The sequence below is a fragment of the Ctenopharyngodon idella genome, chromosome 18, assembly GCF_019924925.1.
Source record: "Ctenopharyngodon idella isolate HZGC_01 chromosome 18, HZGC01, whole genome shotgun sequence".
Lineage (NCBI taxonomy): Eukaryota > Metazoa > Chordata > Actinopteri > Cypriniformes > Xenocyprididae > Ctenopharyngodon > Ctenopharyngodon idella.
In genome coordinates this window covers 15,732,224-15,748,250 of record NC_067237.1, presented here as the reverse complement: position 1 = coordinate 15,748,250, position 16,027 = coordinate 15,732,224, and the positions used below count along the sequence as shown (strand labels likewise).

Genomic DNA, 16,027 nt, shown 5'->3' with positions numbered 1-16,027 from the left:
TTGTTTACTATTTTGTTCCCTTGATTTACTAACTCATGCGCATTGTTTACTATTTTGTTCCCTTGATTTACTAACTCATGCGCACACTTTACTAATTCGTTCCCTTGATTTACTAACTCATGCACATTGTTTACTATTTTGTTCCCTTGATTCACTAACTCATGCGCACACTTTACTATTTTGTTCCCTTGATTTACTAACTCATGCGCATTGTTTACTAATTCGTTCCCTTGATTTACTAACTCATGCGCATTGTTTACTATTTTGTTCCCTTGATTTACTAACTCATGCGCATTGTTTACTATTTCGTTCCCTTGATTTACTAACTCATGTGCATTGTGTACTATTTCGTTCCCTTGATTTACTAACTCATGCGCATTGTTTACTATTTCGTTCCCTTGATTTACTAACTCATGCTCATTGTTTACTATTTCGTTCCCTTGATTTACTAACTCATGCGCATTGTTTACTATTTCGTTCCCTTGATTTACTAACTCATGCTCATTGTTTACTATTTCGTTCCCTTGATTTACTAACTCATGCGCATTGTTTACTATTTCGTTCCCTTGATTTACTAACTCATGCTCATTGTTTACTATTTTGTTCCCTTGATTTACTAACTCATGCTCATTGTTTACTATTTCGTTCCCTTGATTTACTAACTCATGTGCACAATTTACTAATTCGTTCCCTTGATTTACTAACTCGTGCGCACAATTTACTAATTTGTTCCCTTGATTTACTAACTCATGCACACGATTTACTAATTCATTCCCTTGATTTATAAATCGTGTGCACGATTTAGCCTATTTTTTTCCTGCATGTCATGTGCGGAGCTCCAAAAAAGAGTTAAAATTGAGTTTTTGCTTAAAATGGTAGTGTCAGAAAAATAAACTGGTAACACTTTACAATAAGATTCCATTAGTTAATATTGGTTAACTACATTAGTTAACATGAACTAATGATTGTCATCATTTACTCACCCTCAAGTTGTTCCAAACCTGTATGAGTTTCTTTCTTCTGTTCAACACAAACAGTAAATGATGACAAAGTTTTCATTTTTGGGCGAACTATCCCTTTAATGTTAGTTAATGCATTGACTAGCGTTAACTAATGGGACCTTACTTTAAAGTGTTGCCAATAAACTTAAATTGAAGTGAAAGCAAGATTATTTTTAAGACCTCATTGGCAAGTATTTTGATTTTTTTTTTTAAAGTTGATACATTTTTCAGGAAATAATACTTAATATCTTAAGGCATGTTGCTTCTATAAAGTAAATGTATCTTGATTTGAGAATGTTTAGATATTTGTACTGGAAAACAAGACAAAAGTACTGAGGAAGAACATCTTTTTTTTTTGTAGTGCATTTTCCTGTTTGTGTGCCTGATTGTAACAGAAAGCTATTTTAATTTATTGATGTCAGTCAGATTATTACGAGGAAGAACTCGAGTCCCGTCCGGACCGACCTGTAAGCATTTATTTTCATGAGGGTTCGCCGTACATGATGTCAGGAGAGGTCAAGTTCTGTGACCTTTCTTCATTCTGAGACCCTCTCGCTCTTCTATGCACCATGAATCCTGTTGCTTTGCAAAAACTGAACACACGTCGAAGGTTTTAGTCTTTATTTGTTTTTATGTCTTCAGTGTTTCCGAATGTCCAGCCGAAAACTCTAAAAGGGAAACTTCGTTTTGTACCTATTTATATTTTATCATTCGCATCCATGTTTGCCACTTTTCAGGCAATACGGTTCGTTCCCCGACAGTCCGATGTGAAACAAGCACAAATGTATTTGTTTAAAACGACTTTATTAATCTTCTGATTTCTGTTTTCTGCTGGAGGCTCTTTCTATGACTTACGCTTTGTAGCCAAAATATTATTAGATCTCTCTTCATATTGTATTATGTGCACAGCTGGAATTTAATGTTTTGATCTATGGATAATTTGTATATATTGTTTACAAGACCTTGTGTTTATTAGAACTTATCTTATTTTTGGTAAATTCTGTACATATCCTGAAATATTTCTGTTTGTGTGAACATATTTCTGTATTTGTACCTATTTTGTAAAGGAATAAATAAGCTGTTTAATAAACTTCAAAATGTTGTTTACATGGGTGTGGTTCACCATTTCACAACTTTTTACGATATAAACGTTGTATATTTAAATTTTATATTTAGAAACTTTATAAATGTTATATGTATAACTATGTACACTGTAAAAAAGAATTGTTGGTTTAACTTAAAAAAAGTAAGTTACCTGGTTGCCCTAATTTTAAGTTCATTAAAATAAAAAAATTGAGTTAATACAATGAAGGCGATTGGTTTAATCAACAGAAACTCAAAATATTGTGTTATCTGGACTACATTAATTATCTAAGTTGATTTGACAAAAGAAAAAATGTTGTGATAACAAATCAGGAAAATAATTTTTTTACAGTGTATATATTTTAAAACTGTTAAAAAATTGATATAACTTTTATTTATTCAAAAAACAATATTAACAATATTCATACAGTAGTGGGGGATATTTGTTTTAAATGAACCTACAAGTTCAATTAAACCATCAAAATATGAGGAAAATATTTGATATTTTTTAAATATTTTAAATATGGATTATGAAGGCTGTTTATCTGACAAAATTATTTGGCAAAAAAGGCAAACTACAATTACAGCCTTTATTTTACTATGCAAATACATTGACTACAACATAATCAGTTATTAATATTCAACTGGTTCTCTCATTTTTGCATGTGTTCGTAATTTCTTTGTATGACAACCTGGCCAAAAATTATGTCTCACAATATGGCATGTTTCATTGCGTTATCACAAGCAAAACAATATCTCCAAGCACAACTACGCTATATTACAATATGCTAATATTACAATATATTTAACACATTTTTAAATGAAATATTTTATAATATTGAATAAAGGGTTACGTAAATTTTTCTAGGCCAGAAAAACTTGGAAAAGCATAAAAATATGCACATATGTAGCATATGTATTATGTATATATATACACATTTTTTAATATATATATATATATATATATATATGTATAATGTTTCAACTTAAAAAAAAAGTAAGTGTTTGTGCTGCTTTAAAATTTTAAGTTTAGTCAACTCAAACATCCAAGTTGTCACTTAGCACAACTTCACATTTCAAGTTGACTAAACTTTAAGTTGAAGCAACAAATATGTTCAGCAACTATGTGTAGATAATATTGTAATCTAGCACAGCGGATAAATAAGTTCTCAACTGGCGGGTCGTGACCCAAAAACTAGCCTGAGGTCTGTTCTGATCGGGTCACGAACAGCAGGGAGAAACTGTGAAGAGTTTGAATAGCAAAGCAAACATGTCGAGTTTACAATCTGAAGCAAAACCAGTTGACAACCACTGACTGAACTACAGATCGGTAATAATTAGAAGTTTATCAGTAATTTATGAATATTTCATTGATTTATAGAAGTGGATGAAAAGCACAAAAACTGTCAGGTGAATATTACGCTTTTTTTATTATAGCAAATATGCAAGTAAATAAAAAAAAGACACTGTAAATAAACACATGCCCTTTAATACCACAGTCTAATTATTAATACATTAAATAATGACAGTTTTCACCTTGGTAGACATTTTGAAATGTTGAGGATTTTCTTTTGTCATTTGTATGTACATATCATATTGCTTTGCTCATTTTCAGTCCACCAGTCTTCTAGTATTAAAGCAGTGTCAGGATGTTTTTGGGTCTGTTTACAAAGAGAAACCAGCATCTGAACTGTTTCAATATACAAATTACTGTACATAGTACCAGGGTTGAGGCCTGATGATGAAGTGTTTCACCCAATCCACAGAGTCCTGAAATGCATTACAACAACATGGAAAGGAATCCAACGATTCATCTGAATTTGAAAACCTTCTGTTAAGCCAACTTTAATCTTGTTAGGTACAACATACACTGTTTTATCCGCACCGGGATTCACTCTTTTGAATCCACATGATCTGAGCGGTTCAGTGTTTGCGCTCTGTGTGTTTTGGGTTTGTAAATGTGCTGCCCTGGGAATGCATGTGAGGATTGCTCTCACACACACACCCTTCGGCACATGAAAGGGGTGGTTGGCCATTCCCTTTGTGACAGAACTGGACCAGCTCTGGGTCAGAACAAAGCCGGATCGAGTGGGCTTCCCTGCGGGGGGAGAGACGCGCCTGAAGCCGAGACGCTGCAGCTGTGGACGCTTAATCAGACGGCAAAGAAAACGACTGTGTTAATGAACACATTCAGACTCCAGACTGCATCTATCTTGAGTTAAACTAAACTTTGGATGGACAAATCAGAACGAGGCTGTTTGTTTTTGATCAGGACGTTTGGGCGAGAACAAACAGCATGTGTGAGTCACACAAACACAGACTGGAGGAGTTTGTTCTTCTGTTGGACTTTGATCGGGATGATCAGTGGAAGGGAAGTGACCTCCACCCAGACCAGTGCTGTGATGATGATGATGACCTGTGTGTGTCTACACTGGACTGAAGCCGCACCGCTCACTAACAACGGAGGCTAGACCTACATCATAAAAACAATTTAAAAATAGCAAAAAAATGTATACACGTGGTTGAATAAAAAAAAATGACATAACCCTCCTATTACCTTAAGAAAATTGTCCCTTTTATGATTCTCCAAAATAAAGAAAAGGTTCATTTACTATATATATATACAGTCAAACCAAAATGCATTCAGACACCTTGAACATTTCATTCATTAATTCAGTTTATTCACTACAGTTTAAAAAAATGGTAATAAAATATGACAAGATCTCAGAGTTAAACTGTGTCAGAATTAATCTAGATAACACTTAAGCAAAACATGGTCAGGTCAAAGTGTCTGAATAATTTTTGTTTCCACATTTATCAATTTTACTGGTAGTCTACTGTATGAAGAATTTTTGGGTATAATATGTGACAGTTTACTTTATTTTGCTATCCTCACTTACAGAAATGAACTATAGTGTCCTGCACCCACTAGTAAAATATAACAAAAATACCAAATATGTCTGAATAATTTTTGGTTATATATATATATATATATATACACACATATACACACACACACACACACAGAAGTGGCCAAAAGTGATGTTCAGAGGAGATATTTGTTTTTAATGTCAATGTTTTTTGTCAAAACATGAGGAAAATATTTTATATTTTTTAAATATTTTAAATATGAAGGAAAAACAAAACACTGAACTTGGTTAAGGTGTTTATCTGACAAAATTATTTGCCAAAAAATGTCAAACTACAGCTACAGGTTTTATTTTACATGCAAAAACAAATGCATAAAAAAACAAAAAGCTCACAGGAAAAAGCAAACACAGACTACGACAATCAGTTATGAATATTTTGTTGGTTCTCTTGTTTTTGCATGTGTTCATAATTTCTCTGTATGATAGCCTGGACAAACACTGTTGCACAATTTGGCATGTTTCATTGAGTTATTATCACAAATAAAACAATTGACTCTAAGCACAACTACGGAAATATGTTTAAACATTCTTTGCAATTTTTTATTTTTTTTTAATAATATTTAAGTAAAGGGGGAAAATGGCAATTTTCCATCACTTTTGGACACTACTGTATATATATATATATATATATATATATATATATATATATATAATTACTGTCTATAATGTATACAATATAATTTTATTTTTTATAGATTTCATTAGAAATATATATATAGGTCACATTAAAAGTTTTGGACAATAGAAGGGTTAAATCCATTAGGTTAAAGAGCAAATTACAAGCTGGCTTTGATGGGACAGAAAAAAAAAAATAGTTGTATGGCAATCAATTTATTATTTTTGCAAATCTTTTTTCCATGGAAGCTTGTTTCCGCCACTAAATAAAAATATAAAAAGAGTAAAGTGTGACTTTTTATCTCACAATTCACATTTTTTTTCAGAATCTTGAGATTTAAATTTGCAATTGCAAGTTATAAAGTCAGAATTGTGAGATAAAAAGTCAGAATTGTGACTTTTTTTTCCCTCAAAATTGCATGACATACATTTATATGAAGATATAAACTCACATTTGTGAGAAAAAAAGTCGCAATTAGCTTTTTTATTTTTTATTTCATGGCGGCCATATTTTTCAGACACATTAAAGTGTCCCGATGTGTGCCTGCAGTGTAGATTTGTTAGTTTACTGTAGATGTGGTTCTGTGCGGCACACGTCCAGTGTAAACACATGTGAGACGTCTCTGAGCGTTTGGACACAAGAAGCCACATTCATCACACAAATTCACAACGTATCCTTCCTTGATTCAGCATCTGACAACATTTTGACGTCAAAAACAGAAAACGGACAACTTCAAACAATCGAAAAACTGAACCTGATAAACTGGGCTAATGAATAATGATTATTCATTCACAAAGATGGTTTAAAAATTAATGCACCATAGTTACTACCCTCATTCTGTCAGCAGACTCAAACTTGAGTCTATTTCCACTGAATCTATAAACACGCGGGCGGCTTGTTTTCACACCGTCGTCTTGGCGTCTGAGATGCATTTAAGTGCAAACGTATGTTATGAACACTATGGATTTCCTCTAGACACAATCACATGTCTTCACCTTCCAATGTTTTGCCTCAAGATCCTTAAACTTTTGTTCGTAACACACACAACTCTTTGTATTTAGTTCAGAACTCTTTTGATTCAAGCATTAGAGAGCTTATAAAAATTTCAAACGTTTAACGATATGCTTAACTACAGCTCGCTCCATCAGCGTTACCTATTTTTCAATGCAGGCTTCAGAAACACCGGCGTTTGCTTGCAGCTCCTTCAAACAAAGAAGGCTGCTGGAGCGCCGAACGCATTAAACCCCAGACTGCTTTCGCCACGCAGCCCGAGGGCGTAATAGCGTTTCTGCGAGCGCTGCCAGGAAAGTCTCTCAAACGTAATGCCTTCAGAACAACACTCCCATCATCCTTCATGTAACAAAAGAAATAAACACAAAACTCCATCCTAGTACTGCTAACCGCATACAACATGGCGCTATAAGGAGTGAAAAAGTCTTGAACTTTATAAACAACAAGGTTGAAATGAAAAACAATCCGTGGGGAGCCAGAAATCGACCCTCGGCCCCTGACGATGGAGTCGTGTTGGCGTCAGTGCCATCATTTGTAAGCACTGAGCCTTGATTATTACAAGAAAATAACACACACTGCACCGGCAGAGGGGCGTGGCCAGCATTCCATATGCGTGAGGACGTCCTCTGATTGGTGGTTTGGGCAGAACAGCAAGATCCTGTTGAAGTTCTTTGGGCTTTCTTGGTGCGGTGTGTGTGTGTACATTACATTCCCCGTATAAACGCTGCGAGTCTGTGTGTCGAGGGGCCGAGGGCCTGAGCGTGTGACTCTAGTCCAGCGGCTCCTGCTTTATCCTGATGGGCGTGTTCATGGACTGACTCCGCCTGTCCTCGCGGCACAGCACGTACTCGCTGAACTGGGACGAGTCCACGCCGCCGCCGCAGGACGCAGCCACGCTGAAGCCCTTCTGGAAGAGACGCTCCAACACCTGTAAGACAAGCACAGAGGGTCAAAACTCACATGCAAACATGGACATAAAATACTGTTCAGAAGTCTTTAATGTTCACCAAGGATGCATTTATTTGATTAAAAATACACTAAAAATAGTGAAATATTATTGTAATTTAAAAAAGCTGTTTTCTATGTGAATATATGCTAGAATGTAATTTATTCCTGTGATCAAAGCTGAATTTATTTGATAAAAAATACAGTAAAAATCACAAAATATTATTACAATTTAAAATAGCTGTTTTCTATGTGAATATATAGTAAAATGTAATTTATTCCTGTGATCAAAGCTGAATTTTCAGCATCATTACTCCAATCTTCAGTGTCACATGATCCTTCAGAAATCATTCTAATATGATGATTTGATGCTCAAGAAACATTTATGATTATAATGTTGAAAACAGTCATATTTTTGCAGAAACTGTGATACATTACTGTCACTTTTGATCAATTTAATGCATCCTTGCCGAATAAAAGTATTAATTTCTTTCATAATTGTTTTTTGAATGGTAGTGTATTAGAGCTGTTGGCTCGCAGAGAACCAGGTTTGAGTTTGATCCTACTGTATGAGTAAAGGCAAAGAATAAAATAAAAAGTCCAATAATAATATAAAAAATAATACAAAGCACATGCACAAAACTGTACTTTTGTCCGTCTTAAGGTCGTTTATTCAGAAACACATAACAAAAGAATGAATGAAAAATGCAAGTTATTAATAAATCAATAGCCCTAACTTGCAGAATGATTGCATTCATATTCATTGTGAACTGTGCTGTTCATATGAGCCGTCTGAATCCCAAATCACCTTTTCAAGTTTGGAAGTTTGGAAAAGCTTTCATCATCTGAACCTGCTGTTTAGCCAAAGATTTACACCACCCTCCATTCAATCCAAATCACACACATTAGATGCTCATGTTAAAAAAATATCAGGTTGGTGATAACATTAATGACACAACGGGAAGTGGGAATCTCTCACAGGAGCGTCATGCGCGCAGCAGGGAAGCGTGTCTGACTCCTGGCAAAGACAATCGAGAACAGACGTTTGTCTCTCTGACAGATTCTGACGAGATCAGGACAGGTGAGAGAGAAACACACACATTATGCAGCTCATTTCCTGTCCGTTTACAGTACACTGTTTTCATCTGATTCAACATTCATCACACAGCAGCGCTCCCATCATCCCGCTGAAAGTCACTGTGAGACTGGCCATCTGCCATCCCGTCCATGACACGAGTTCCTCTGCTCTCATTTACTGTCATCACTCACACACACACACACACACACACACACACACACACACACACAAAAAAGATCAGTGATGGGAATAACGTCATTATAAATAAACGGCGTTACTTTTTTCAGTAACGAGTAATCAAACTAATTACTTTTTCTCCCGTTACAACGCCGTTACCGTTACTGACAAAAAAACAAAACAAAAAAAATGCCGCGTTACTATAATTGAGGACTGAAGACCTGCAAAGTTTTATCTCTGGTGTGTGTTGGGGTGGGACACATGCTAACTGATGATGATTGGTGTGTGACTAGAAATAATATACCTACAAAGTGTTTTGTTGTAAAGAAATAGTACAGGTTAGTCATACACAAATATAATTTTAAACTGATAATAATGTACGATGCAGGCTCTGTGTGTGTGTGTCTGTGTCAGAGCATGCGAGTGGAGCGCGAGATCAAACCAGAAAACCCTTTGTGACGCTGCGAAAATGTGAAATAAGTTTTTTCTAGTCGACTAGTAGTTGTTCATTTAAGCCGTTAGTTGACTAATCACATTTATATTAATTTAATTTCTTAAATACTGGAGAGAATAAACCATAATAATGAGCGTTTAATATAGGCTATATAGCACTCAAGCGCACGCATAAAGCTTGCCATAAAGAACCGGCAAAATGAATGATTATGAATGTGACAAAAACAGCAAGGAGACATTTTAATTGTTTATTAATAAACTAAAGTTTTCTGAATCAGTGTCGGCTGCAAAGTTGAAGTTGACATTACTGACTCTCATCATCTCCGCATAATGGACGCGCCTGGAGAAAGAATGCACATTTCATTCGGATTACATAATCAGAGTAGCCTATTTCTTTCCGTTTTGAATTATTTCTATTAAAAGTAGACATTTCAAGCTTCTATAGATATATTTCTCATGTCTGTGAGGCAAGCAGCCGGGTTTCGGTTCATTTAGCGTGTAAGACGCGCTCCAGTTCACGTGCAAGTGATCGCGCCAGCGCCTCCATGTCATAATTATATTGCCTGCTAGATTTGCTTCTTATTTATTAAATCCAGGCAATTGGTTGATAAAACATTGATTCAAATTAAGATATAATTTTAACAAAACGAAATTCACTTTAAAGAAAGGCTTTCTACAAAACAAGACTTAATGAAGTGGTCAAAATCATGTCAGACCCACTCCATGTCTCCCGATATGTTGCGCATAATGATGTATTCTATCTTACTCATGCTGTTCACTTTTCATAATCAAAAAGATGAATTCAAAACATAACATAGGCTTATTTAAACATAATATGAAACTGCGTTTTCTTTAATGGCTAACAACACGTAGTACAGTACAGAGAAATTTCATGTCGTGAGCAAGAGCGGATCATGAGTCACGAGTCGGATCAAGCATCATTTATTTTTAGACTTATATTTAATATTGGGGGTATCCAAGTTATTTGACATATTTGATTTTTTTATTTTTTTTAAAGTAACGCAATAGTTACTTTCCCTGGTAATTAGTTACTTTTATAATGATGTAACTCTGTTACTAACTCAGTTACTATTTGTGAGAAGTAACTAGTAACTATAACTAATTACTTTTTTTAAAGTAACATGCCCAACACTGCAAAAGATTCATTCAAAAGTCACGTTTAGGGTCAAGTGTAGAAAATATGATTTGCTTATTTTTTTAATGTTCCTCATTTGTAAGTTTGTGAGATAAAAGTGTCTGCTAAATGAATAAATATAATATTAATATGAATATAAGTCAATGATATTTACACTACCATTCAAAAGTTTGGGGTCAGCAAGATTATAAATATATATATATATATATATATATATATATATATATATATTTTTTTTTTAAGAAATTAATACTCTTATTCAGCATGGACACATTAAATTGATCAAAAATTACAGCAAAGACGTTTATAATGTTACCAAAAAATTATATTTCAAATAAATGCAGTTCTTTTTAACTTTCTGTTCATCAAATAATTCTGAAAAATAAAACGTATCTCAGTTTCCACACAAATCTGAAGCAGCACAACTGTTTTCAACATTGATAATAATCATAAATGTTTCTTGATCATCAAATCATCATATTAGAATGATTTCTGAAGGATCATGTGACACTGAAGACTGTCACAATGCTAAGTAATGATGCTAAAAATCCAGCTTTGATCACAGAAATAAATTATATTTTACACTATATTCACATAGAAAACAGCTATTTTAAATTGTAAAAATATTTCACTATTTTTACTGTAATTTTGATCAAATAAATGTAGCTTTGGTGAGAATAAGGGACTATTTAAAAAATATTAAAAAAAATCATACCAACCCCAAACTTTTTAACAGTAGAGTATTTTTGCTGATTGACATCAACAAGAAACATCAATGCAAACGTGTTTGGCTTAGCTCAGAGAAATGATTGACCAGAGACGTGCTTTGGTGATTTAATTTGGTTGTTTTTCAGCAGTAACTTCAAGAGAATGTGTTTGTCATTCCCATAAATAACTCTGTAAACAGAACGAGATTAAACATTCAGTAGAAGAGTGACAGCCATATTTAACTGCAGTATGAACGTGGTTACGACAAACAAACCTGTGTGTGTGTGTGTGTGAGTGTGTGTCTGTGTTGTGTATCTGTCAGCAGAGCTTCTCTCTCTCTCTTTGCAGTGGCACATCTGTCAGTTTGATGAAAGTTCACCAGCGTCCGTGTTGATCCAGGTCCTCCATCATTCTGAGATATGGCCGGAGCCGGACAGCTTCAGCTTTGGGACACTATGAGCGTGTGTGTTTGGCTAAATGTTTTTCCTTTCTGAAGCCGTTCACGTGTGCCGTTTGCCCTCTCACTTCCTCAGTGTCTGTAATCTCACTGCAGACTCCTTCAATCTCTCAGGGCAGGTGCTTTGAATCGTTCTTAAGTTCCCGACATGTCATTCATCTGCCGTGATTTCTCAGTCTGAGCTGGTTTATTAGATTCTTCTCTCACTTTTTCAAGATAAACAAGCCTGTTTCTAAAAGCCGAAGCTAAACTGTACTAGTTAGTAAAGCAAAAACAACTCGATTTTTTTTTTTACATCGAGCTGCCATAAATCTAGCGTGCCCTTAATTGTAAAAAAAAAGTGCTTAATTGTATTTAATGTCTTTTATGTTCTCCCAGGATGCATTTATTTGATCAAATATACAGTAAAAATAGTGTAATATTATTACAATTTTAAATAACTGTATTCTATGTGAATATATATCGTAAAATGTAATATATTTCTGTGATTCAAAGCTGGTAATTACTCTAGTCTTCAGTGTCACATGATCCTTCAGAAATCATTCTAATATGTTGATTTGCTGCTCAGGAAACATTTACGATTATTATCAATGTTGAAAACAGTTCATATTTTTGTGGAAACTTTGTGGAAACTGTCATACTGTGATTTTTACATCTAGCTGCCATAAATCTAGTGTGCCCTTAATTGTAAAAAAAAAAAAAGTGTGCTTAATTGTATTGAATGTGCACTTGTAGTGTACTTCAAATCTTAAAAGTATATTTTAAAAACTGCACTTGCAGAATAATATTAATGAAATAAAAGGCCACTTAAGTGTACTAAAAGACAGTTACTTTCATGACACTTTTAAAAAGAGCTCTTCGTAATAATGTCAAATGAAAAGTTTTAAGTTTTACTTTAAAGTACATTTTAAATCATTGTTTTAATAATCTTTTGTCCTGCTTAAAAAAAGTACTTATTTAGATGTAGCTATGTAAAGTACTTGATTATAATAATTGCTTATATTATATTATATTGGTTTTTATAACTTTAGTGTTATTTGGTATTACATTTAGAGTTAATATATTTTAAATTTAATAAATTGCAGCTTCATTACAAGTGTGTGATTACAAATATTAAAATGCATGACGTACAAGTTTCAATAGATATGACTTTAGATTATCTTAAATGCTTCTCAGTACATTCAGCATTAAACTTTAATCATATTTCAAAGACAATAGAAGTAATTATGAAATTACATATAAATATATACTAAAGTGGGTCAAAAAAGCACTCTAAAGTTCAACTAATTGCATTTAATATAAATTTAAACTATATTTAATTGCAGCTAACATGCGATTACGTGTGAAAACATTCAGTTCACACTTAATTATAATACTTTAAAGTGTATTTTCTTCTTTTTCAAAGTATGCTAAAGTGTACTTCCTTTCACAAGGGTGTTCCAAGATGTTTAGCATGTTTATTTCTTCTTATAAACCAGGCGTGGTTGGTTGTTTGGTTGTTAGCCTGCAGTGATGATTCCAGCCAGTAATCAGATCATAGTATTGTGTCATACAGACAGGATTATTGTATCATTCATACAATAATGAGTCAACCGACAGGAGTGTCGTGTTCAAAATCATTTCGGAAAAGAGAAAACACCCTTTCCACCAACATCCGCCCAACCGGGCTGAGATGGGAAACCTGTTCAGGAGCGGTCCGAGCGGCACTCGCTCTCGAGGTCATGAGGGCACTGATGCAAGGGTTTCATACTGATAACTGGAGAAGCACACTGCAAAAATCATTCAAACAAAACACATTTGCCTAAAAGCTCAATTTTAAGAAAAGGAATGACTTGTTTCTGAATCATTATTGTACCTTAAAGCCATTTTCTCTTAATATTTAGCAAAAAATAATGAGATTTATGCTTAAAACAAGCAATTTGACATAAACATATTAAAACTTGTCAAAATCTGGTAAAAAGGAACATCCATTAACCAAAAGTCAGTAACAATGAAAACGCTTCTGGACGGGTCAGGTTTAGGGTCAAGCGTAGAAAATATGATTTTAAGTTCCTAATTTGTAAGGCTGTGAGATAAAAGTGTCTGCTAAATAAATAAATATGAATATTAAAATCAATACAAGTCAATGACAGCATTCAAAGGTTTGGGGTCAGTAAGTTTTTTTTTTTTTTTTAAAGAAATTAATATTTTTATTCATCAAGGATGCATTAAATTGATCAAAAGTGACAGTAAAGACATTTATAATGTTACAAAACATTCTATTTCAGATAAAAGCTGTTCTTTTGAACTTTTTGAAGAATCCAGAAAGTACACTCTAAAAATGTTGGGTTAAAAACAACCCAAGTTGGGTTGAAAATGAACAAACCCCAGCGGTTGGGTTAAATGTTTGCCCAGCCTGCCGGGCAGTTTTATTTAACCCAAATATTTATTAAAAATGATAAATATTTTAAACTTAATAATAAATGCTCATTTATTAAACATATTAATATATGTTAATTTCCTAAATATTTTGGGTTCATTTTAAGCAAGAAATACAGTAACTTTTAAGCAATAGTTGAGTTAAATAAAACTACCCAGCAGGTTGGGCAAACATTTAACCCAACCGCTGGGTTAAAACAACCCAATCACTGGGTTTGTCCATTTTTAACCCAACTTGCGTTGTTTTTAACCCAGCATTTTTTAGGGTGTAATGTATCATGGTTTCCCAGCTCATTTAGATATTATTTTACTTTAAGAATGTTTAAAAAAAAAAAAAAATTACTGGAAAACAAGACAAAAATACTAATAAAAAAAATGAATTTTTTTTTTTTTGCATTGCATTGCATTAAATGTGGAGATGTGGAGTGGACACATGAGCTCTGCTCCAAACCCTAGTGAGCTGCCTACATAGACAGCACTTTTAAGACATCATAGGCGTGTTCCAGATGTGACGGCTGTTTCAAAACGCATTCAGCAACATTACTCTGTCTCATTTCACCGAAACCTAAAGCAGCATGACATGCGTCCTTTATCACTAAAGCAATCAATGCATTGTGACAAGATCAAAATGATTCAAGATCCCAGCGAACAGGGAACGTTCTCAGAACGTTCTGGCAAGGTTCTCTCAAACGTTCTTCCAGTAATGTTAATAGAATGTTTGTTCAAAGTTATCTGGTCTTTAATAATGTTCTCCAAACGTTGGCACAAAAACATTATCTATACATCGTTCATGGAACTTTGTTTTTCTGAAACATTTTAGTTGGATGTTATATTTCATTCATTATTGAGAAGGAAAAATGTTTGTGCGTTTATGGTTACGTTTCTGCATATTAGTGCATTGCATCATTCGTTTAGCAACACAGTCGAGTCTCTCTGGCGGCCTTTGTGTGAGCAGCTCTGTTTAAAAGAGATGCATGCTTAAAGTTACCAGCTTCAGCAAGAAACAGAGAAATGAGCTTCAGTCGGAAACAAAAAGACCTGCTTCGTCAGTTCACAGAAATCAACTAGTTTTAGAAAAGAAATAGAGCTTGAGCGAGCAAACAAAGAGAGGGCAGCCTCAGCAGCAGACAGAGAGGGACACGCTCTTACTGGAGACGCAGAGAGAAAATGTTGTGTTAGTTGATGCAGCCAATTAATTATATTGCAAGCCATTTAGAAATCTATAAAAGAAGCATAAAGGGGTTGAGGCTGTTTGAGAAAGTGTAAGTATGGTATTAAAAAATGCAATACGTGTATTTCAACCGCTCTGGGCGTTGTTACGTTGGAGTCTTTTTTAAAAGGGAAGAGCTGTGTCTTAAAAAGGAGAAACGTGTAAATTATGCATTTCATTTTCTAGCCTCTCTTTTCTTCTTGCTTTTTGTTTTTGAGGGAGTGAAAAATTATGGCTGCACATGAAAAGGTGTTTTGTTGCGTGCTTTCCTCGACCCTGAGGGGGCGCTGTCCAGGTGTGTGTGTCAAAGTGTGTTAGTTCAAACACAGGTTGAGCCTCGCTCTCATGAACAGTTATCTTAGAGACGAAATGGTATGAAAATTTCATATCACGATTATAGCGACCTAAATGATCAGGGTTATCAATATTATCACGGTTTTGTTAAAAATTGCTGGAAATGTTCGAAAAGTACTTATGCACACACTGAAATCATTTCACCAAGTTTTGTTGAATAAAATTAGCTCATTTTGTTTGCATAAACATTAGAATAATAGCATTAAAAACGATGGCAGGATTTTAAACAAAAAATATTGGTTGAATGAAATATAACATTTTATCTACTAGCATGCACTACATGTTCAAAGTTTTGACAAAAAAAGTTTTATAAAATAGCTTATCTTCCATCTATTGGTTAAAATTTACAACAAAAATTTGGTCGGATTTTCACACTGGAAATGTAAATCCACTTTCTGTCAGTAGGTGGCACTTATGGAACAGCAGAAAT

General features: G+C 34.1%; 1 protein-coding gene across 3 annotated transcripts in view; it reads right to left on the bottom strand.

The window, feature by feature from the left end:
• Nucleotides 1-3,495: 3,495 nt before the first annotated feature.
• Nucleotides 3,496-16,027, bottom strand: part of kctd15b (potassium channel tetramerization domain containing 15b) — a 32,541-nt gene continuing 20,009 nt past the window's right edge. For all 3 annotated transcript variants that reach the window (XM_051871075.1, XM_051871074.1, XM_051871073.1), the window contains exon 5: nt 3,496-7,569. In XM_051871075.1, coding sequence (XP_051727035.1) covers nt 7,411-7,569 — 159 coding nt within the window. In that variant the 3' untranslated portion in view covers nt 3,496-7,410. The remainder of the gene's footprint in view (nt 7,570-16,027) is intronic.